The sequence below is a fragment of the Podospora pseudocomata genome (assembly GCF_035222375.1).
Source record: "Podospora pseudocomata strain CBS 415.72m chromosome 1 map unlocalized CBS415.72m_1, whole genome shotgun sequence".
NCBI lineage: Eukaryota > Fungi > Ascomycota > Sordariomycetes > Sordariales > Podosporaceae > Podospora > Podospora pseudocomata.
Genome location: NW_026946363.1, coordinates 2,058,445 through 2,079,949, shown reverse-complemented (window position 1 = coordinate 2,079,949; position 21,505 = coordinate 2,058,445). Strand labels below are relative to the sequence as shown.

Genomic DNA, 21,505 nt, shown 5'->3' with positions numbered 1-21,505 from the left:
GTTGTTTCAATAAAATGAGACGTTTTGAGTCGTGTTTTGAGGACGTGTTGTAGGCGCGTTGTTGTGGTGTAAGTGCTGAAGTTGAGTCATTCAGAAATTTTTATCTTGATATGATCCTCTCGCCTTCAAAACTTGGCTGCCGCTTCCCAACCTTTATCTTTCGAGTCCCTCAATCCTCACACACGACCAGCCATTTTAACATTGCCAAAACTTCCAAGTTTATTATCATTGATTACAATAGACCTTAATACCAATGTGAACATGATTTCGTCATCCAGAATAGTGCCTGCAATTCAAGAAGGAGCATAAGTCTCACTTCCTCTCCGCCCTGCCCTCACCGGCAACGCAGAAACATGCACATTTGCAAAGCTCAAATGCTCCGAAAAGCTCGACAACAACCTCATCACATCCTCCCTCGTCTCCTCCCTACTCGCCATCCCCTGCATCACCCTCGCATTCGGCGGCCCCGGCAGCGCAGGCATCTCGCCACCCATCCCCATCCCACCACCATTCATGTTCATCCCACCCCCATTCACCATCCTCTCCCCCCTCCTATCAATATACTCCCCCCCATTACCGCTCATGCCCAACATCCTCGGCAACTGCAACTGCACACTAGCATTACTCTGCGCCCTCGACCTCCTCCCATTCCCCCCCGTCGGCCCACCACCACCCATCATAGTCAGATACTCCGAATCACCGCCATACTCATTAGCCGAATATCCATCCTCATCATAACTATCCGCCCTCGAATGCGCCCTCGACTGCGTCCTCGAGCCCCCACCCCCACCATTAACACTGCTCGGCGGCGGCGTGCTAAAGTCCGGAATCACAATCTGATCCTCGGGTGCGCTCGCCAGACTAAGACGAGAGAAATCCGTGTCGTCAGATATGTAAATGGACGGTTCCCTGATGCCGCTCGGTGGTCCAACACCCCCGCCGAAGCTGCCGTTGGTGCTGTTGGTTTGGAAGGGTTGATACAGCGAGGCGTGGCGTTCGAGGTCAAAGGGGTTGGCGCCGCCGATGTCAGATCCCGCCATGGAGGCGACGTCGCTGTTGGCGGTTGACGGTCTTGTGTACTCCGGCATGGCGAGACTTTCGTCAAGGTCGATCAGACTCCCGACAGAGGCGCGGTTGTCTTGGAATTGGTTGGGGGTCATGAGCTCGACGTAGGGCTCTGAGTGCATACCCAAGGGATCGGTTTGGTGGTGAATGAGAGGGGGGCGGTCGTTGGTGGGTGCTGGGGCGAGGGGGGCAGGTCTGTCTTGGCTGATGGCTGGGAAGCGGAACATTTCTGATGTAGCTGATGCGGGGGCTGCCATGGAGGGGAATTTCCAGTCTTGGGTGCGGCGGTTGGGGTTGAAGTCTGCAGGGTCACTTCGGGGAGGTTTGTTCAGGTCGTTGCTGTTGTTGCTGTCGGCCGCGGTGAGGGTGTTCTCCTCAAAATCTGACTCGCTGGGAGCTCGCATGCCGGCACGGATGGTTTCCATGTTGGTTTCGATATCGACAAACTGAGAGAGATCATCGCCATCGAAAGACATGTCGAGATCGATGAGGGACTCTCGCAAGGTGGAATGAAGAGAATCGTCCCTCAACGGAAGATCAGATGTTGAGGTTGGGGGAGGGGGGGGTCTGCCGTAATACGCACGAGAGTTCTCTTCGTAGCCCGAGATTGTGTTGGGATCAAAGAGCTTCTCGAGGGGAGCCTTGACGGCTGGTTGCAACTGGGGAGGTAGGCGACGCCGCGCTTTCTGCTTGGGAGGGGGTGCAAACTGTTCATTAAAGTCAAACTCCACGTTTGTGCCGTAGACATCATACACTGCTTGGGCATCAGTGTTCATGAGCTGCTGGTCAAAGTCGACTGTCGTGCTGAAGTTCCACTCATCGTTGGCCAAAGCAGTGGACGTGTAGTCGGACGGGCCCTGTGCGCCAACAGGAGCAAAGAGCGACTTTCTGATGCCTCCCTGTCCTTCCCAGAGCTTGTAAGCCTTTACCAGGTTGGCAAGGTTCGAGGTAGGATGTGTGCCCTCGGTATTAGCAATATACGGATGCCGTTGAACCTGCTCAATAGTCGGTCGCTTTGCTGGGTCTTCGACCAAGCAGAAAGCAACTAGATCCTTGATTTGGTCCGAGTACTGATCACCTTCCAGCCGTGGGGCGTTATGCTTGATGTAATTGCCAAGCTGGGGTATGTTAAACCCTTGCATGACGTTGGGAGGCAGACCAGACGCAATCTCATACACCAGAGAACCAAAGGCCCAGATGTCGACTGGTGTGCTGTAAGAAGGCACAGGGTCGAACAGCTCGGGGGCCATCCAGTGAGGCGTGCCGATAAAGGTCGACCGCTTATCAAGCTTCGTTTCAACAATGCCAGCAACGCCGAAATCGCATAGTTGAACCGCTCCGCTCTCTGTGACCAGCACATTGGCGCACTTGATGTCGCGGTGAATGATGCCTTCATTGTGCACCCAATACACAGCCTCCGCCACCTCTCTCAAAATCGGAATAATCCACTTCTCTTGCAAGCCTCCCGGAGCTGTCGGCTTCATCAGGGTCGCCACACTGCCTCCAGCGCAGTACTCTGTCACCATCCACATGGCCTGACCGACTGGCAGCGCATCGAGAATGAGGTTGATGTTTCTCGCCCCACTGTCGCTGAGGATTTTGAGGGCGCTGATTTCCTTCATGAACTCGCTGTAGGTATCAGCCAATTTCGGGTTGAGGGTGTCGCTCTCTTCAATGTCGATGATTTTGACGGCCACCAGGGCTTTCGTGTTCAAATCAGTCGCCTTGTACACCCGACCAAAGCTTCCCTTCCCGATCAGCTCCTGAAGGAGGTATGGCGGTACTTCTTTTCCGGCCTTGATGCATTCATCTTGGACGGATGCTTGCATCTTCTTTGCGTCCTCCATGGCCTTCTGCCGGGTGGCAGAAGAGAAGTAGTCTGAGTTGCGTACTTGGAGGTTCGACATCTTGGCTGTTGTGGTGGAAAATGGCAGATTTGTTGATAGAAGACAGCCGTTGTTGGTCTGCTTGTGGTTAGTGGCCGGGGTGTGTCGACATCACAGGTGACTCTCGACTTTGGGATGGAACAACGAGAGCCCAGTGTTTACCTACCGAGGGGAGCTTCAGAATCGCCACCTCATGAACAGCCAGAGGCTTGTGTACTACTCCTTTGGGATGTTGTCAGAGAGGCAAGAGTAGCCAGCCTTGGCGTTCTGAGAAGAGGGCGGTTGTGACCGTCCCCTGTGAAGCCCAATCTTTGGCAAGAGAAGAGTGAGAGCGCCAAACAGATTTCTGTCGATTTGTCAGCCATGAATCCAATTGCTAATAATCCCCAAATGACATCAACGTTGAGTTGAGGGGCTCTGCCGATGATGTCCTGATGCGTGAGGCTATCAGGGCTGTAAGCCAGCCCTTCTTTCCATCACGGCTCAATTCTCAGCTCGGATCCCCCAACTCTTTTCATCCCGTCCCTCCATCCGCGCGCCCCTTTCCCCTAATCCCAAATCCCATTTCCAACCCTCATCACAAAGAAAACCAGAAACAATTACTTACCTGAATCACCAAAACAAAAAAACAACACAACCACACTTCAATGTTGTTGAACCAAACTCCCAGCTTAGAAGGTGTGCCTCACCGACATGATCAGATTGGGCGTTTATCTGAAACGGGCCTAGCGTCATCAATCCGTTTGGGAAAAACGGGGCGTCCGGTTGTGAAACGGAGTTTGAGCCAGCTTCAAAGTTGTGGGTCGGGGGAATCCCGTTTGTAGGTTCACGTGCACGTGTCACATCGTTCTTTCCTTGGGAGCAGCTTGAGTGTGTTTTCTAGAGCGATCTCTTTGCTGGGCTTCATGATGATTGACGCTATGGTATTCTGGGGCCGCTTATTGGCTCGTGGGGAGTGGTAGTTGTAGTGGGTACAGTTTTGTATGGAGTGTAGTTATAGAGTGAGGTTATAGAGTGTAGTTGTAGAGTCGGTTCTATGACTGTATTTCTAGACTTGCTCTGGCGCTAAACTACACTCCGACCGTCAACAGTCTCTGTTACAATCAACCTAATCCAACCTACCTACCTGGGTACCTTATCGTACTTCTCTCAATAACTCACTTCCCATCTGCCTTGTTGATATCCTCTTCCAACCTCTTAATCATCTTCCCATGAATCTTCCCCCACCCCTCCTCACATTGCCCCTTCACCACACCCACCAACAGCCGGTTACACCTTATCTCCAAGTCCTCCACCAGCTCCCACTCCCCTTTCTTATCTTGCTTCTCCCTAACTTGCCATACTGTATCCATGATTATCCCCATCGGTGACTTGATTCGAACAAAGACCCCATTGGTAATGTCGGTGAACTCGTACGTGCTGACGACTTTGGAGTCCCAGATTGTGGTGTGTACAATGTCGATGACGGTGTAGGAGATACCCCGTTGTTGGTGGGTATCAGTTCGGATTTGGGACGTGATACTTGAGGGAAGGTCAGGAGAGGGATTTGGTGGGAGGGGTTTGAAGGAATCGAGGACGGGGTCGCAGGAGAGGAAGAATTCGTAGTCTGAGAGCATGGAGAGGGCGAGGGAGTGGGTGGTTCCTTCTGGGAGGGTGGAGGAGTGGGATAGGTTGGTGGTTGTGGTTAGGACTGGGGATTGTTAAACCGTTGTCCGTTGTCTGTAAAAGGAAGAGAGGAGGAACGTACAAGACATGTTGGTGAGTTGTGCGAGCTGGATAGGTGGTTTAGGAGTCGTAAATGGCCGTCTGTTGCAGTTTCCGAGTGCGAAGTCAAAACTAGGTCATTACAGAGGCTTAGTATGAATTTGATGTGACGATGGGGTTGTGAGATCTAGTAACCGGAGGCACTGCGCATGAGAGTTGGCGGGCTTATAACGCGAGGATCAGGAAATGAGAACCAAGGAAAGCTGCGGACGGGTGATGATGTGAAACGCACCAGTCGCGCCGCATCGGCAGTCACTAGCTTGGCCTCGGGTTACCACTGAGCTGGATCTCATCATTTATCTCGGCGCCAGTCCCACCAAAGGATCTTGAATTGGCAGCTTCACAAAGCAATCGCCATGTTTGAATCGCGAGATGGTTTCCAAGTACGAGCGGAACCAGGGTTAGGGTTGTATACCAAACTCTACTCAATGTCATAAAGTGGAGCTTAGACCCTTGTTCGCAACCTCATCCCACCTTCTTTTGTTGAAGCATTGAAAGCAATTGAGGCCCAGTTTGGTGCAAGAAAACACCTGGGCTTCCAAAGACAACATGGAAGCTCTCCTCAGAAGACGAGCGGTATATGTGTGCCAAAGCTGCGTTCGGAGCGCTCGGCAACCGCTCTGGCGCAACTACTCCAGTGCTCCCCCTCGACCGGATATCTACGATGTGGTATGTGTGGGTGGAGGGCCTGCTGGTCTCAGTCTCTTGACTGCTTTACGTGAGTCTTTCCGTACTGTACATTCCTGACCATCCGAACGGTGTTTCTAACCGTAGCCTCTCCAGGCGCAAACCCCAACACCTCCCACCTCCGAGTTGCCCTTGTCGAAGCCCAAGATCTCTCCAAAATCAGATCATGGAGCCTTCCACCAACCAAGTTCTCGAATCGATGCAGCTCCCTCACGCCCTCCTCGGTCAAGTTTCTCGAGCAGATTGGGGCATGGGAGCACATAGCCCGAGACCGGGTACAGCCATATCAGGAGATGCAAGTCTGGGATGGAGTATCTGGCGCTAGGATCGAATTCGACTGGGCGGGTGCTGCCCCAAATACCGGAACAACAATTGCCTACATGACAGAGAACTTGAATCTGACGTCTGGTCTGCTGAAGCGGCTGGAGGAGCTTGGTGGAGTGTCTACCTTTGACAACGCAAGGGTGGAAAATATCACACACGGTGAGGAAACAGAGGAACTGGATCTGCGGGAATGGCCGGTAGTACAGCTGTCTGGGGGGAAGCAACTCTCTGCCAGGCTTCTGGTTGGGGCGGATGGAGCCAACAGCCCTGTGAGGTCCTTTGCGAATATCGAGGCCAAGGGATGGGATTACAACCGCCATGGTGTGGTAGCGACTGTGGAATTGGAAGGTGAGGGCTGGGGTGGTGAGTTCACCAAGATTGCTTACCAAAGGTTCCTACCGACTGGCCCAGTTGCCATGCTGCCAATGCCTGGCAAATACTCTACACTGGTCTGGTCCACCACGCCGAGCAACGCGGCCCTTCTCAAGAGCCTCTCGCCGAAGGATTTCACCGCCATGGTCAATGCTGCCTTCACGTTAAGTACAGTTGACCTGGAATACATGCACACTCAGAAATCTGGACAAGAGGAAGAATATTCATGGAGAATGGAACACACTCCTGTGGACCACCGCGCAGTTCCTCAGGTTGTCACGGGCGTCCAGGAAGGCACAGTTGCTTCCTTTCCTCTGAAGCTACGACACGCGGACACCTATGTTGCCGAACGAGTGGCCCTAGTCGGTGACGCCGCTCACACCATTCACCCGCTTGCCGGTCAAGGTTTGAACCAAGGTCAGGGCGACGTACAAAGTCTCGCAAAGACCATCGAGTACGCTGTTACACATGGGCAAGATATCGGTGTGGGCATGTCGTTGGAGTCATATGTTTCTGAACGATATGCCGCCAATCACGTCCTCCTCGGAGTCTGCGATAAGCTCCACAAGCTGTACTCCTTTGGCAGCGGACCTCTGGTGCCATTGAGATCGTTGGGGCTGTCCGCCGTCAACGCTCTCGGACCCCTGAAAACCTTTATCATGAACCAGGCGGCCGGAAATGGGATGAAGGTCTTTTGAGAGGCGATCTATGATACCCCGCTTCTCAACATTTGGTCCTAGTTCTGTTGTACACTTATGTTGAATATGTATTATAATACCTCATTCTGTCTCCCGTGCCTGGAACATCATGTGGTGAGTTAGATCTGAGATGGGATGAATGCCCTTGACGTGGAAGTCGTATTGCTGAGCGTTGATACCGAGTCCAAGTGCCCGATTTCAGTGAGATGCCGGAGACCGGACGATTACGTGCCTGCCCCTTTTGATCGCTCCTGCCCTTTTGAAGGTGGCTTGTTCAAGTTTCAAGTTTTGATATCCTCGATGGGTGCCGAATAGCATGGGGTATGCCTAGGTAGTATTTTCTTTGCGGTCTCGAAACTATTGTCTCTTTTCTTGCAGCGTTTCTCTACACTGTTTCGAGAATTGAGTTCAACAATTCTAGTGCTTGCCCATATCATCTTGAAGAAGACATCCAGCAGCCTAGCGCTTCTTTAGGAGGTTTTTATTAATCACAAACAAGGCATTTCCCCAGAGCAGCGTGGCCAAGTGCTAGCTATAGACCGGTGAGCAAGAACAATTTTTTCGCCCATAAACGCTAATTTTGCCGCCAATTTGCTAAAGAATCACATACCATCTGACGATTGCGAGGCCACCTATATAGAACATTCCCGAATGCAGATTTGGCATGCTCGGGCGGTGGATACATCGTCCTCACACGCAGACTCGAAATTATTTGCAAACCCATACACATCGCTCTCGAACCCTTACAGACTGAATATCAACAATTCAAGCTATGAATCCTTCCCCCGCCCCCCCTCCAAAACACAATTGTTTAACGGGCTCGATATCAAGGAGTCGTATTCAAACCTGACGGAGTAGACAAGACGAAATTTGGAGCCCGGTTCCTTATAGTAGGTAGGTCGAGGATGGGGCTATGTTGTTGATCCCACACCTTCTACACCGGGGTGCTTTCGCATAGCTTCCAACGCCCTCGCTAATTGTCGATAGTCAGGAGTAAAATGTCGATTTGGAGCGCAGTTTTAAACTCAGCCATGACACGGGAGTGGTTGACCGGGTATTTCTCTTCAAAAACCTGGTCTGGCTGGTCTGATGACTGGGTCGACTGTGTTGACTTTTCTCCTTCCTGATTCGTTAATTCGGTTTGTATTTCTAGATGAAGAACCGGCTACCTTGTGCGTTTTGTTGACCAGAAAGTTGATAAATAGAAGCTTGCTATCTAAGTAACCGCGGTCTCGGCCCTATCTTAGCTACCCATCTACCTCGTCCGTTATACCTCGAGTATAATGTAAGATGCATTTTACCCTTAAGCCCACTGGGCCAGCGTTGGCTCTGGCAAGTCAATGATTTTTACAACGCCGGCATTCGAAGCAAGGGATACGGTAACAATTGTCGTGTAATCAACCAAGGCCCTTTAAAGGGATTCCCTGGGGATTCTTGGTTTTTACAACATAAGGAAGAGACATATGAGAGAGGAGGCTGAGGTTACTTATCGTTCCAAAACGCCCAAGTGTCGCGCTGGAGCGAATATATCTCGTGCTTGGATGATGGTTTAGCGAGCTCAGGCGAGGGAAAATCGCCTTCGAATTCAAGCATAGCGTTCTTGAACGAAAGCACAGCGTGTTCTAACGCCAACATAGCTTTCAAGACCGGATATGCCTCGTTCACGAACGCTGGCATAGTATAATGCTTGGATGAAGATAGGCCAAACTTAACTACCCTTTTCTCTCCTATTCCTACCTGTCAGGTCTAATTTCATGTCAAGGACCGCAGAGTTAATCTTCTAGGCATATGACGTGTTGGGCCTCTCGGTCCATTGACCTAGCTATTGTGCTCCATAGAAGAGCTCCTTCGGTAGGAACGTTCTTGCCGTTCTATTACTCTGTTCCTAGATCGGAACTGACCTAGTATTTGACCTAGGTGTCCAGGATTCCCCGACTTTCCTTCTACAACACAACACCAGAAAGTGGGGGCTTTTTCTTCCCTCTCGCAATCCACCACCTTTCTGTAAGTATCCCTCTGCAATCCTCAATTACCCTTCACTTCATCTACACTCTGATCACGTACTGTAAGCCTCTTTGAACTACCTAGACCGATATCTCCATCGGATGCTCCATCGGAAGTTCCCCAGTCGACTTCTCTCGACCCCCCCATGGGTCTAGAAGCCTCGGTCGGCCATTTCCACGCCTCTCGTGGCTAACTGAAGACCCTCGGTGGCCTCCCTCTCTCACTATTCAGTCAGCTAATCTTTTCTTCTCGTCCTAGAACAACAACAGTCCCACAGATACCGACAGAGACCGACGTGGTCCAAGTAAGTGGACCCCTTTTCCTGCGAAACCTACCCCAACAAACGATCACGACCACGTCCTGCTTCGGAATCATAGCCAGTTAATCTTAATAGCCAGTCTGCCAACAGTTCGGAAGCCAGTAGTCTCTAATATCTCCCATTCGAAGCCTCTCGGAAGAAGCCGGCCACGAAGCAGGCCTACACACCGCAACGAGCGGAAGAAAACGACCGATCAACGGTCAGAAAACCAGGTAAAGTGTTCAGAACCTATCCTAACTTGAAAGCCCTTCATTGACCAGCTCTAGCGAAGCCTTCACGATGTGTATCCGAGAGTACATCGTCTACCAGTGTGCCCACCGCTCGCCCCCGGTGTTGGTCACCTGCCCGTTGACGACAGAAGGGCATGTCAACCCTGTCTGTGACAAGCGCCCGGATAGGGCATACTACGCCGAGACCTGCTGCGCGGCCTGTGAGCGTTGCGTCCATTCTCGCTGGGTTATCATCAGAGAGAATGAGCACCGTTGGCTTCATGAGCATGGGGCTTGTGGCTGTGAAGTGGTATTCCAGGGCCTCTTGAACACTCCCCGGGCTATCGGGGCCGATGGCGTCAAGTCCGAAGAAAACGATGAGAAGGATGGTGCTCCGCTGGCTATCACAGATGGCTCAGTTGGAAGCCGGTCCTCTGATCCCGGTGTTGACGCCGTCAAGCCGGCTAAATCAAAGAAGTCGAAGGGTAAGGAGAGAGAGGTGATCAGTACTGGCGCTGACATTCCCCAAGGCAGTTCTGCTCCCCCTCTCTATCGTGAGAGTATCACCGAGGACGGGGCAGCTCATGTTCAGCTTCGGCTGAAGAGTCTGTATGCCGGTGAATGGCGAGCCGATCACCGCATCCTTCACGAGACAGGCAAATGCAACTGCCGGATTGTTTTCGGGCCCTTCAATCCTCAGATTTCGGACGAGGAGTTGACTGCTGAAGACTGGAAGTTGATCCAGTGGTGGAGAGATCAGGAGGATGCTGTCGAGGGTCAGAAGACCGTGGCTAGACCTCGCCTGGGTAGTTCTACGTCCGAAGCTGAGGTCATCGCCCAGCGTATCAAGGAGATTGAGAGCGTGTTTGGCAGCTTCGAAGTCAAGCCTAAAGAGGAGGGTATGCCCTATCCTAACAACCGCGCTGTGAAGTTCTGCCATGGCTCTGTCGCCATACCCCAACCTATCACGACCTTTGCCGAGTCCAGCGAGCAGGGATATCGGCGGACGGGGAGAAGGCGCGGGCAGCACAAGAGCCAGTCTTTTTTCAATCGACGGAACTCCCAAGGAGAAGATCTTGGAAGGGATAGAAGCCAAAAAAGCCTCTTGCCTCGCGAGCCTGGCTTCTCTCAAGACCAAACGCAATATACCATTGCCCAGTACGCCTCCATGGCGCCTAGTTCGACTCCAGCTACGCAGCAAGGTTGGGTCTATGACCCATATTCCAATCAATACGTTCAGACCGGCAATGTAGCTTCCCAGTCGACAAGCTACTATCCCACTGCTTCCAGTAGCAGTTACCAGCAGCCTCAAGGCTACCAAGCCTCATACCAAGCCTCCTACCCGCCTCAGCTACAACAGCTGCCCCAGGTTGCCAACCCAGCCTTCGCAACAATCGCAACCTACACCAACACGATCCCCGAGGGAGCCTACCCCTGGCTACAGCCTCACAGCCAGTCTCGGACCAGATCCAAAGCCGGCGGGCCCTACCACGTCGTAGGCATGGACTACTCCAGCTTCGACGACCCTTCCCACGTCGAACACGTCGGCACACCAATCTGCGGCATCCCCATCGGCGGCGGTGCCCACATGCCCCCCTGGAAGGACTGTGTCCAGAGGCAGCCTCGCCCGGCTCCTCCTCGCGAGCTGCCCACCATTGTGATCACCGTGGTCGAAGCCAACCCAGTCGGCACCATCGAGTACGACTATGACCAAACCCTCGACTCCAAATCCGACATGGCCTACGGAGCCGCAGACGGGAGCGCCGTCGACGACGACGACGACAGAAACCTCCTCGAGGTCGAAGTCCCCCGTGTCCCCCAGCGGAGACACTCTGCCGGAGGTGTTCTCTGAACAACTCTCTCTCACATTCCACATGATCTTTTTTATTTATTTTGTTTTTTAGTTTGGGAACAAGAGATTCATTGCATACAGTAACTAGGAGCATAGGTATCTATCGTAAGTACCTTACCAAACCCCCTTCCCAACCTAGTCCCCCATAATCCTAACCTATTACACCAGAAACCCCAAAACACGAAGGGCACCCCTTCTGGAAGCGGAACCAACCCATCCACCGTTTCCACATCTCCCACCGTTTTCTCCCTTCTCCATACGACACGGCAGGTTACACCCATCAACCCTCCCCTCTCCCAGATCTCAATGCCTTTCCTCCTTGCAACTCATACCCCCCAATTAAATTACCACGCCTCAATCATCTTTTTGGACGCCTCAAACGAAACAAACAGGCCTCATTACCAAAAGATCAACGCCTCCAACATCCAATTCAACGCCTTTGAGTTATCTCACCAGGCCGATTGCGATTTATTTCACGCCTCGAATTATCTTTTCGAGGCACACAACCAACATCAACAGACCTCGAATTATTACAGACAGGCCTAGTCAACATATCAGCACGCCTCCCAACATGGGTTCGATGCCTATGAGATCCATTTGCAAGCCTTGTTCTCTCTCTCGAAACGCCTACAGCGTCACCACAAGGCATCAGACCACCTACTCGAGCCGTCACTCCCCCCTTTAACGGGTACCAATAACACCCAGCAGTGTAGCAGAGCCCCCTACAGTTCGTCATCATCACCAAAACCTCCCCAGCGCCGAGTTCATTTTCATCACGACCATGGTATTTCTTTCTTTCGTTCTTTCTCGGCCTAAAAAAGAGAAAAATGCGACTTGTTTACGACAACGACGACTGAGTTCTCGAAACAGCAATATACACAACCCCCCCCCTCACCTTTTCTCGTCTATCTATTCCTTTTTCAGCAACAAGAAGAAAAGACAAACATGCAGGCTCCCCATCTAACCCCTATTCAGCATCACCAAAGATCTACCACCCCAAAAACGGAACTGGTCAAATTTTGATGATGCAACAACACTGAGTTTTCAACAACTCTACCAGCTATTTACCGATCAACCTCACCTGCACAATTCATTAGCACAATTCTCAGCAGAAGATGGGAAGAGGGGAAAATAACTCACCAAACACCAAATCCATCGTACCAATCACCGCCACAGCATCAGCCAGCAAATGCCCCTTGGAAATGTGATCAAACCCACCCAAGTGCGCAAACCCAGGCGCCCGAATGTGCACCCGGTAGGGCCTCTCGCTCCCGTCACTCACAACATAAACACCCATCTCACCCTTCGGCGCCTCAATCGCAGAGTAGGTATCCCCCGGCGGCACCGCATACCCCTTGGTGTACAGCAAAAAGTGGTGAATCAAGGCCTCCATGTTCTCCTTCATGGCGCTCCTGGGGGGAGGCGAGATCTTGTAATCCTCCACCCTCACAGGACCAGCAGGCATCTTGTTGAGGCACTGGTGGATGATTCTCAGCGACTGGCGGAACTCCTCCATGCGGCAGAGGTAGCGGTCATAGCAGTCACCGTTGACACCGACAGGGACGTCGAACTCGACTTGGTCGTAGGCGTCGTAGGGCTGGGACTTGCGGATGTCAAAGGGGACGCCGGAGCCGCGGAGCATGACGCCCGTGAAGGAGAGGTTGATGGCCTCGGCGGCCGAGACGACGCCGACGCCCTTGAGACGGTTGATCCAGATGCGGTTGTCCGTCAGCATTTCCTCAGTTTCATCGATGCGGTCGCCGAACTGCGTCGCCCATTGGTAGATGTCGTCGAGGAGACCCATGGGGATGTCTTGGTGGACACCGCCGGGGCGGACATAGGCAGCGTGGAGACGGGCGCCAGAGACGCGCTCATAGAATTCCTACGAGGAGGGGTTGTATATTAGCATTCTGGGAGCTAAGGAGTTATTACGGTGGAATTTGAATCGAACAACAGCATTGTGTTTCACCATGTTCCCTCTCTAGTGATATGCCAGTGCCAACGTCCAGAAGTGAACTCACCATGAGCTTTTCTCTCTCCTCGAAACCCCACAAGAAAGGTGTAAGAGCGCCAACATCCATGGCGTGCGACAAGACGGACATCAAGTGGTTCAAGATACGGGTGATCTCGCCAAACAGGGTGCGGATGAACTTGGCGCGCTCGGGAATCTCGACGTTCAACAGCTTCTCAACAGCGAGCGAGAAGCACTGCTCGTTGGTCATCATGGAAACATAGTCGAGACGGTCGAAGTAAGGCAGGGCCTGGAGATATGTCTTGTACTCGCACAGCTTCTCGGTACCACGGTGCAAAAGACCAACGTGAGGATCGGCACGGACGATCTCCTCACCAGACAGCTCCAGAATCAAACGCAACACGCCGTGGGCGGCAGGATGCTGGGGACCAAAGTTGACTGTGTAGTGGCGGACCTTGCGGTCGTCGACCGAGTTCTCGGTGTCGAGAGGGACTTTTGAGGGGGCTTCCTCCCGGGCGCCGATGATGTGCTTGTAGGGGTCGGCGACGGCCTCGAAGTCGGGGTTGGTAGGGGTCAGGCGGGTGCCCTCCCAGGTGATCTCGCCAGCTCTTCGGAGGGCCGAGGCGGAGAAGGCGCGGGAAGCAGGGAAGGCCGGGGTGGTGAGGAAGGGCGACGATGGCCTTTGACAGAGGCGCTTGGCGCTGCGGCCGGCGAGCCTGTACAGCGACGCCATTTCTCTGAGGGGATTCGGGATGGGGGGGTATTGAAGTGGTGTCGTCGGTTAGGGGGGCCGGATTGCGTACTCGCGCAGATGCGGCCTCTTCTCCGGCGTCAATGGCTAGCACTGAGGCGAGCTTGGGATATGGGTGGGGAGGCTCTTTCACAGTCGAAGCCGTCACTGGCATTAAAGCAAGTGGCACCAGCCCAAGCTTGCTGATTGGACGGGAGCTCGAGAGCCGGCAGGGTGTTAATCCGCGCAGGGGTCAATTGAAGGGCGTCTCATTGGACAATTATGTCACTTTCAACCTCACCTCATCGAGAGCCTCACGACGTCACAGGTATTTGTGCTACCCACAGTTGCATGACATGAAGGTATGAGGTGTTGATGATTTCAAGTTCATATCTGGCTGTTTATAGCCTCATTTCATGCTCACTTACATCTTCAAGTGAACTACCCTATGGACTGTGTGAGAAGCCAATGAGGGTTAAGAATTGGTCAGGCATAATAATGTCCTTGAGTGTTGAGACCTGGGAAAGTACGGCTCGGGAAAAAAGCAAGTACGACGGAGTCGTACCTGTGTTTTCATATCGTTGATTTCTCATTGCAAATATAGCACAAAGAGCTTCTGATGTCAACATTGGGCCAGAATATTAATTCGAGAAGCACAGACCACTCTTATTACAAGCTTATCAGTGGGTCGGTCAAAGGCGGTCAAAAAGTCCCCGCCAAACTTTTGAGATTCCAAAAATTCTGCCGCGGCGAGCCGACCAGAGCTCAAGAAATTCCCAGCGGCTTTGCGACAGCCAGCAACACACACCCCACCACAACCATCCCAAACATTCACAATGCCTCACAAACCGCCAACCAAGGAGGAGCTCGAGAAGCGCAAGGTCTGTTGCCTTCATCCATCTCTGCCTAGATCAAACACCTCCAAGACCCCAAACTGACCCTCACCAAACAGATCGTCGGCGTCAACCTCGAGACCGTAACCGATGTCTCTTCGACCGATTTCCCCGGCCACTACCCCGGCGAAGACCACGCTTGGGATATTGAGCGCTTCAAGCGCGGCTTCTCGGTCGAATTCCACCAAAACGACCCCCACGAAGCCTCCTTCTCCCTCATCGGCATCGACGCCTCCATCGCCAACGCCTTCCGCCGCATCATGATCGCCGACGTGCCCACCCTCGCCATCGAAAACGTCTTCGTCTGGAACAACACCTCGGTCATCCAAGATGAGGTTCTCGCCCACCGCCTGGGCCTCATCCCCTTCACCGGCGGCCGCGAAGGGCTCACCGACTTCCTTAAGTGGTATCGGAAGCCCGCCAACGGCGACCCGGCTGAATGCAAGGACTTCAACACCGTCGCGCTCGAGCTGAACGTCAAGTGCGAGCACAACGAGAACGCTGACCCGAACGAGACGGACCCCACCAAGTTGTATCATCATGCGCATGTGTATGCAAAGGATATTGTGTTCAAGCCTATTGGTCGCCAGGTGGATTATTTCTCGGGCGAGGACATCATTCGGCCGGTGAACCCAGACATCCTAATTGCCAAGCTTCGTCCTGGGCAGGAGATCAATGTTCAGATGCACATGCACAAGGGTGTGGGGTCGGATCATGCCAAGTTCTCACCTGTTGCTACCGCTTCGTACCGTATCATGCCTACCATCACCATCACTCAACCTATCCTTGGCCGGGATGCCGAAAAGTTCCAGAGATGCTTCCCCAAGGGTGTCATCGGGCTTGAGAAGGTGACCGCAGAGGAGGCTGCCCAGAAGGGATCAGGGTATGAGGGCCACGAGGGAGAGCTGAAGGCTGTTGTGGTCGACCCAAAGAGCGACACCGTCAGTAGAGAGGCGCTTCGCCACGAGGAGTTCAAGGACAAGGTTAAGCTTGGCAGGAGACGGGATCATTTCATCTATCTCGTGGAAAGCACCGGGCAGTGGAAGAGCGATGCGATTTTCCTGGAGTCGGTGTCGCATTTGAAGGCCAAGGCGAAGGCACTGGAGAAGCAGCTTGTCAACATGGTCAGGTAGACCTGTTGGTTGTTGTTGCAAAAGAGTGAAGATGGCACAGAAAAATAGATGGATAACCCCTTTTTTTTTCTTGTCTACAAAGGAGGGATCACACGCAGGTGACGAAAAGGGGAGGGGCGCGGTATCTTAGACTATTCAGACATTCATACTTGGGTGCAACGGCGTCAAGGAGGCGGGGTTTTACCAAAAAAGATTCTTTTTGGGGGGGGAGGGGCTTGGGTTGTTTTTTGCTTTTTTTTACTGTAGTTATTTTGATGTTTATAAAGCCAAGATTAGAGAATCGGTGTCAGAAGAAAAGAAGTGTCTAATTTGTCTACTTCTAGATTCTACTTTTGGGGTTCTGTTGTCCCATTACAAAATGTGTATGTACCCAGGTCCTGCTTCTTCTCTCCTGACTTTGAAATGGTATCATCCCACCTACCCACCCCTTTCCTTTCCACCATGTTCACCATGTTTTAAGCCAAAAACTCCCCAACGCCATGCAAAACCCAAGGTGAAAATGGACCGCAGATAATCTCCGTCCCAGACTCAAGTAAACTTCAACCTAAACTTGAACGAAACCGTAGCAAAAGCAGGGTCCGTAACACCAATCTCCTGCCCATCCACCAACCCCAGCCCCTCCGCAAGCGTCTTTTCCAAGTTCGGTCTCGTCTGCTCCTCCAAACTAGGCGGGCTCTGCATATAAAGCGTCTTGCCCTCCGCCCTCACACTCGGCTTCTTCAGCTGAGCCTCCGGCCTCGCCGCAAACGAGTCCACCAGCTCCTGCAGCGTCCACTTTGGATCAACCGCCAACTCCCTCGCCGAAACACCACAAACAGGACAGTCGTCCTTTTTCTCGTGTTTGAACGTGTACGTGTATATGCTGTCGTTGCCCGAGTACATCATGTAGTTATTCTCCGGGTAGCCCAAATAAGGGGCACAGTTGGTAGCGATTTTGAGGGCTTCGTTGCAGCAGGCCGCGGCGATGACCGAGTTTGTTGCCGCGATGGCCGGGATGATATTCTTTACCACGCCCTGGGTGAGGGAGTATGTCACGCCCGAGATGTTGAATTCCTTTGCGCGGAGGAGGGCTTTTTGGTAGAGCCAAGTGATGTGCTCGGGGTCGTCCTTGTCGAGCTGGGGGAAGGGTTTCTCTTTGTCCCAGGCGATGACGTGGGCCCATTCGATGCAGTGTTCTGGCTGACGGGGGATGCTCGCGAGGGTGCAGAGGGGGACGGCGGCGCGGGGGGCATGCATGTCGAGCTGGCATTCGAGGCAGGAGGTGATGGTTGGGAGGATGACGCGGGCTTGGCCTTTGAAGCCTTCGGTGCCGCCGTCGATGAGGGGTTTGTAGCTGTCTTCTATCGTCTCGTCGACCATGTTGACGAGGGTGGCGTTGATCCAGCGGCGGGCTTCGATGCTGTCGAGGCCGCAGACGACGATTTGGAATTGCATGTAGAAATCCTCGTCAAAGTCTTGGATTTTGCAGTTGTGTGGGGTGATTTTGACGCCTTTGACGCGCTTCTCGACGAAGGCGGCGGCGACTTCGGCTTTGAACTTGCCGACGTCTGACTGGCGGAAGAGGAACTGGCGGTTGAGGTTGGAGATGTCGATGGTGTCCATGTCGATGACGTGGATGTTTTTGAAGCCCGAGAGGGCGAGGTTCTTGAGGAGCTCGCAGCCTAGACCGCCGGCGCCGATAACGAGGATCTTCATCTTGTCCATGGCTTCTGCGCTCGTTTCACCGCTGAACATCTCGGGGGTGGTGAAGGGCCCTGGCCGGGTGCGTATTCTGTCGAGATACTTCCATCTTGCCGGTTCAGAGAAGGGGTGGACCGGGCCGGCAGACATGGTGATTGCGGTACTGTGAAGATGGTAAGGTCGGGAGGGCAGACGGCTGGTGATGTTGACTTTGGGGTGGTGATGTTTGGTCTCAGGTGGGGTTGGAGGTTGGAGGGGAAGCTGGGGTTCGAGCTCCAATGCGCCGAAACTGCCTGGAGCTGTTCCCTGGGACTTATCGATATGGCGTTTCCGCGTCCTTTTAGCGAGAGCGGCCCGCTATTTACTTCATTTGTACCATGCAAGTCGCTGTAAGCTCTTGTTTCAAGCCTCATTGCGAATGACCTGCCGCCATGAATTTGGGTTTGAACCTCTTACTTTCGATTCTGAGCTTTAGCTGCTCTTTCAGACTCGGCATTACATCCTGCTACATCAACACACTGACAATCTACTTGACTAGGTACCAACGAAAGCTCAGGAGGAGCTCAACTTCACAACCGGAAATTACCTAGGTCAAAGGTAGGCGGCCTAGTTGGTCGACTTTCAAAGTAATTAAGAACTCTCATCTACTTGTATAGTCCATAGCTGACTTGTACGCTAGAAAATTGAATTCCAGTTTACGCTTTGCCTCTCTCATTCGCTCAACATGGATGACTTCTTGACACCAGTGAGCACCATTCGAATCACAGACATGAAAGAATCAGAAACACCACAAGGCCTCGCCAGCTCTCAACCCAAATCTTCAACAGCAACATCAGGCAAACCCGCCCCTGCTTCACCAGAATATGCTCTCGAACTCTTGAAACAACAACCTAGCTATGACGAGCTCATCGCCTCTCTACGATTTCTCTCCAAGCATCAGTCAGAAAATGATATTCCCAGCATCAAGCGTCCCAGTCCCATCAGTGCACAACTTGTCCAGGTATTGGTCTCGGAAATCGTCACAAACCACTGGATTCTACTCCAAGAAGATGCTGGAGACAGCAAGAATTCCGGGTTCAAACTCCTGCTTTATTGTCTTTCCAGTATCACAGGCATCAACGCGATTCTAGTCCGTCTGCGGGCTTTGATACAAGAATACAAAGCCGAAAGTGAAGGACCTGGGAAGCTCAAAAGACCACACATTCATCTCAACCTTGAAACTCTCTTGGACCTGTTGGAGGGCTTGCTGAAAGGAGACGGGTGGATTCTCGAGGCTTGGCAGACTGCCAAAGCGTCATCTGGCCCTGATGCTGCCACTTCAGCGGTGCGAATGAGGCCAAGAGCACAAGAGATCCTGACCCTATTTGGTGGTGGCAGGATTGTCTCGCTTGCTGCTGAGGCTGAGAGTATCGTCAAGGCGAACAAGGCCGCGAAAGATGGGGACTATGAGATCTGGGTGGCAGATGCACAGCAGTACACCGCATGGTTGGGGAGAAATATTGTTACCTGGCAGTTATCAAATGGGCCCACTGAGAGTCCAAAGTTCGGTTCGGATCTCTTTTCGAAGGGACTGAAGTTGGGTCATGGTGGTACGTGACTCCTGCTTGGTAACGAAGCATTATATCATATACTAACTACAAGCAGAAATCTTGACCAAGCATGTCCTGGGAGAACTGGTGCTGAAGAAAGGAGCAGACCCGTCCAAGTTCGGCATGCTGCTGAGCAATCTGCCGCCTACAGAGCAACGGAAGGTGTTGTTTTCCATACTGAAGCTGTTCTCCTCAGAATATCTCGATCGGCTCGGGCACTGCGACTCTGAAGAAAGCAAGCCAATAGTATCTGCGGTTGCTGGCGCAATCAAATCGATCATCGGCGAAAGCACGAGTCTCAAGAATTACTTGGTGGAATGGCTCACCAGCTCATCAGGGGCCGGTCTTGGCGAAGGGGTGGGCATCAGGAGAACAGTACTAGCCGTCATCTCTCAAAACCGGGATGATATCGTTGCTGTACTGGAAAAGAGCTTGAGTCAGTTTGGAGATCAGCTCTACATCAAGCATTCACCAATGCTACAACAGGAAGGTCAGTACCAGCACAGTGGTCACAGCTGGGAGGCTGGTCGCTAACTCTACATGCAGCCCATGCCGAAGTTCTATTGCTGAGCGCCGGTTATGTACATAGATTGTCACCTATCAAGCTCACTTTGATGATGCGCACCAGTGTTTGGTTGAACGCCATCTCCAACAGACTGACAGCACCTCACCAGAAGGCTCGCTTGTTGGGCATGTGGATGGGCGAGGCTCTCTCTAACCTGGTCGATAAGGGCGACAAGCGGCTCAACTTCAACACGGAAGGAGAGTTCGACGAGATGGCCACATGGTACAAGGGGTTGACACAGGTCTCGGATGAGATTGGGAGCATGGAACCTCTGTTTGAGTCGCCGCCGACAATTCGTCCAAAGAGGAAAACATCCCCATCAAAAGCAGCAAAAACAGCACCAAGACCCCCTGGCCAGCATCCACAGACTGGCTTCATCATCGAAGAGCTTAGCGATGAAGAAGGGCCGGAGGAGGATGACCTTGTGCCATACGCAAAGCCTGAGTCTGACGAAGAGGATTCGGATGATGACCCGACGTTGATCAGAAGGGACAAGCCAAAGGCCCCAGTGTATATCAGGGACTTGATACGGTACCTCCGTGACACAGAAAGCTACGACCTTCAGCGGTTAGCCCTTACAACAGCTCCAACACTCATCCGCCGAAAAGCCGAGTACGGAACAGAGGTCAAAGAGCACGCTGACGAGCTCGCCGGTCACTTGATAGGCCTAAGCGACAAGTTCGAGATGGAAGACTTTGACGACCTCCGACTTCAGGGAATGATCGCTCTGGTCATCGCCCAGCCAAAGGTCATGGCCCCCTGGTTCGCCAAAACATTCTTTGATGGCGATTACTCCATCTCCCAACGAGCCTCTGTTCTGATCGTCTTGGGTTTAACCTCGAGAGAACTGGCCGGCTTCGAAACATCTACTTACTCGGCCGCCTCCGCCTTCCCGTCCAAGACCCTACCCGAAAAAGTCGAGAAGCTTTACCTACCCCAATCCACCTCTATTTATCAACCCTCTTCGTCATCCACTCTTGAACCCCTCCCCCCAAACGCCCTAGATGGCATAGCCACTTCCATAACCGACGCCTTCCTCGCACCAATGGCCGCAGAAGCAGCCGACAATGCCACTGGTCCCAACGCCCTGAAGTTGTCCACTTTTACAGAGCGCTTGAACAACCCCGAGAAAGTCCGTTACATAACCAAAACCAAACCCCGAATCCGAAGCATCCCCAACCTTACCGCCGGTGTGTTATCAACATACTTCTTTTCCCCTCTCATCTCCCGCTTCCAAGCGGCTTTACACTCGTCCTCGTCACGAACAAGGGGGATATTATTCAACCCTTACCTTTTGTCGCTCTACCTCAAGACGTTGGCGTTGATTATCCACGCTTCTGGACCTAGTACGCTGTCGTTGCCGCAGATGACGGGGGAGTTTTGGAGGTTGTTGTTGGATACGAGTGTGAGGGCACAGGCGGTGGGGGATTTGCAGTTGACGGGGGCGGTGCTGTTTGGGTTTATGGCGTTGCTGGATGTGAATGAGGATCGGATGAGGGAGGTGTGCAGGGAGATGGGGAGGGAGGTGGTGGAGGCGCAGGATTGGGTTGCGGGGGTGTTTTCGGGTTTGAGGGGGGGTGATGAAGGGGGGGAGGAGGAGAGGGTGAGGATGTTGGCTGCGGGTGTGCTGGTTAGGTTGGGGGAGGCGGTGGAGAGGTGGAGGTTGGTTTTGGTGGGGGATATGATTGGGTTTTAGGGGGTGATGCAATTGGAGGATTGTTGTGGGGGATGACATTGATCAGGTGAGTGTAGGAGGGTGAAAC

General features: G+C 52.8%; 9 protein-coding genes across 9 annotated transcripts; 4 read left to right on the top strand and 5 right to left on the bottom strand.

Moving 5' to 3' along the window:
• Window positions 1–293: 293 nt before the first annotated feature.
• On the bottom strand, window positions 294–2,972 carry QC762_108660 (uncharacterized protein; the record flags this gene model as incomplete). The annotated part of the gene is made up of 1 exon (XM_062885284.1): window positions 294–2,972. One exon carries the CDS (start codon window positions 2,970–2,972, stop codon window positions 294–296), a length of 2,679 nt encoding a protein of 892 aa, XP_062748237.1.
• A 195-nt stretch (window positions 2,973–3,167) lies between these two features.
• Window positions 3,168–3,686, bottom strand: QC762_0007000 (uncharacterized protein; the record flags this gene model as incomplete). The annotated part of the gene is made up of 2 exons (XM_062882839.1): window positions 3,168–3,297; window positions 3,595–3,686. The coding sequence occupies 2 exons, from the start codon at window positions 3,684–3,686 to the stop codon at window positions 3,168–3,170; spliced, it is 222 nt and encodes a 73-aa protein (XP_062748236.1).
• Window positions 3,687–4,108: 422 nt separating this feature from the next.
• Window positions 4,109–5,227, bottom strand: QC762_108650 (uncharacterized protein; the record flags this gene model as incomplete). The annotated part of the gene is made up of 2 exons (XM_062885283.1): window positions 4,699–5,227; window positions 4,109–4,641 (listed from the first exon to the last, which is right to left on the bottom strand). Exons 1-2 carry the CDS (start codon window positions 4,703–4,705, stop codon window positions 4,109–4,111), a joined length of 540 nt encoding a protein of 179 aa, XP_062748235.1. The 5' UTR covers window positions 4,706–5,227.
• Window positions 5,039–7,270, top strand: COQ6 (putative ubiquinone biosynthesis monooxygenase). The gene is made up of 2 exons (XM_062885282.1): window positions 5,039–5,433; window positions 5,499–7,270. The coding sequence occupies exons 1-2, from the start codon at window positions 5,265–5,267 to the stop codon at window positions 6,794–6,796; spliced, it is 1,467 nt and encodes a 488-aa protein (XP_062748234.1). The 5' UTR covers window positions 5,039–5,264; the 3' UTR covers window positions 6,797–7,270.
• Window positions 7,271–9,398: 2,128 nt separating this feature from the next.
• On the top strand, window positions 9,399–11,180 carry QC762_108630 (uncharacterized protein; the record flags this gene model as incomplete). Its single annotated transcript, XM_062885281.1, has 1 exon — window positions 9,399–11,180. The coding sequence occupies one exon, from the start codon at window positions 9,399–9,401 to the stop codon at window positions 11,178–11,180; it is 1,782 nt and encodes a 593-aa protein (XP_062748233.1).
• Window positions 11,181–11,594: 414 nt separating this feature from the next.
• NdufS2 (ndufs2, NADH ubiquinone oxidoreductase 49 kd subunit) lies at window positions 11,595–14,462 on the bottom strand. Its single transcript, XM_062885280.1, has 3 exons — window positions 13,202–14,462; window positions 12,321–13,062; window positions 11,595–12,261 (listed from the first exon to the last, which is right to left on the bottom strand). The coding sequence occupies exons 1-3, from the start codon at window positions 13,883–13,885 to the stop codon at window positions 12,245–12,247; spliced, it is 1,443 nt and encodes a 480-aa protein (XP_062748232.1). The 5' UTR covers window positions 13,886–14,462; the 3' UTR covers window positions 11,595–12,244.
• RPC40 (DNA-directed RNA polymerase core subunit rpc40) lies at window positions 14,208–16,102 on the top strand. The gene is made up of 3 exons (XM_062885279.1): window positions 14,208–14,244; window positions 14,537–14,763; window positions 14,835–16,102. Exons 2-3 carry the CDS (start codon window positions 14,719–14,721, stop codon window positions 15,906–15,908), a joined length of 1,119 nt encoding a protein of 372 aa, XP_062748231.1. The 5' UTR covers window positions 14,208–14,244; window positions 14,537–14,718; the 3' UTR covers window positions 15,909–16,102.
• A 334-nt stretch (window positions 16,103–16,436) lies between these two features.
• uba3 (NEDD8 activating enzyme) lies at window positions 16,437–17,738 on the bottom strand (the record flags this gene model as incomplete). Its single annotated transcript, XM_062885278.1, has 1 exon — window positions 16,437–17,738. The coding sequence occupies one exon, from the start codon at window positions 17,736–17,738 to the stop codon at window positions 16,437–16,439; it is 1,302 nt and encodes a 433-aa protein (XP_062748230.1).
• TEL2 (telomere binding protein) lies at window positions 17,663–21,438 on the top strand (the record flags this gene model as incomplete). The annotated part of the gene is made up of 3 exons (XM_062885277.1): window positions 17,663–19,177; window positions 19,233–19,667; window positions 19,724–21,438. Exons 1-3 carry the CDS (start codon window positions 18,313–18,315, stop codon window positions 21,436–21,438), a joined length of 3,015 nt encoding a protein of 1,004 aa, XP_062748229.1. The 5' UTR covers window positions 17,663–18,312.
• Window positions 21,439–21,505: the final 67 nt, after the last annotated feature.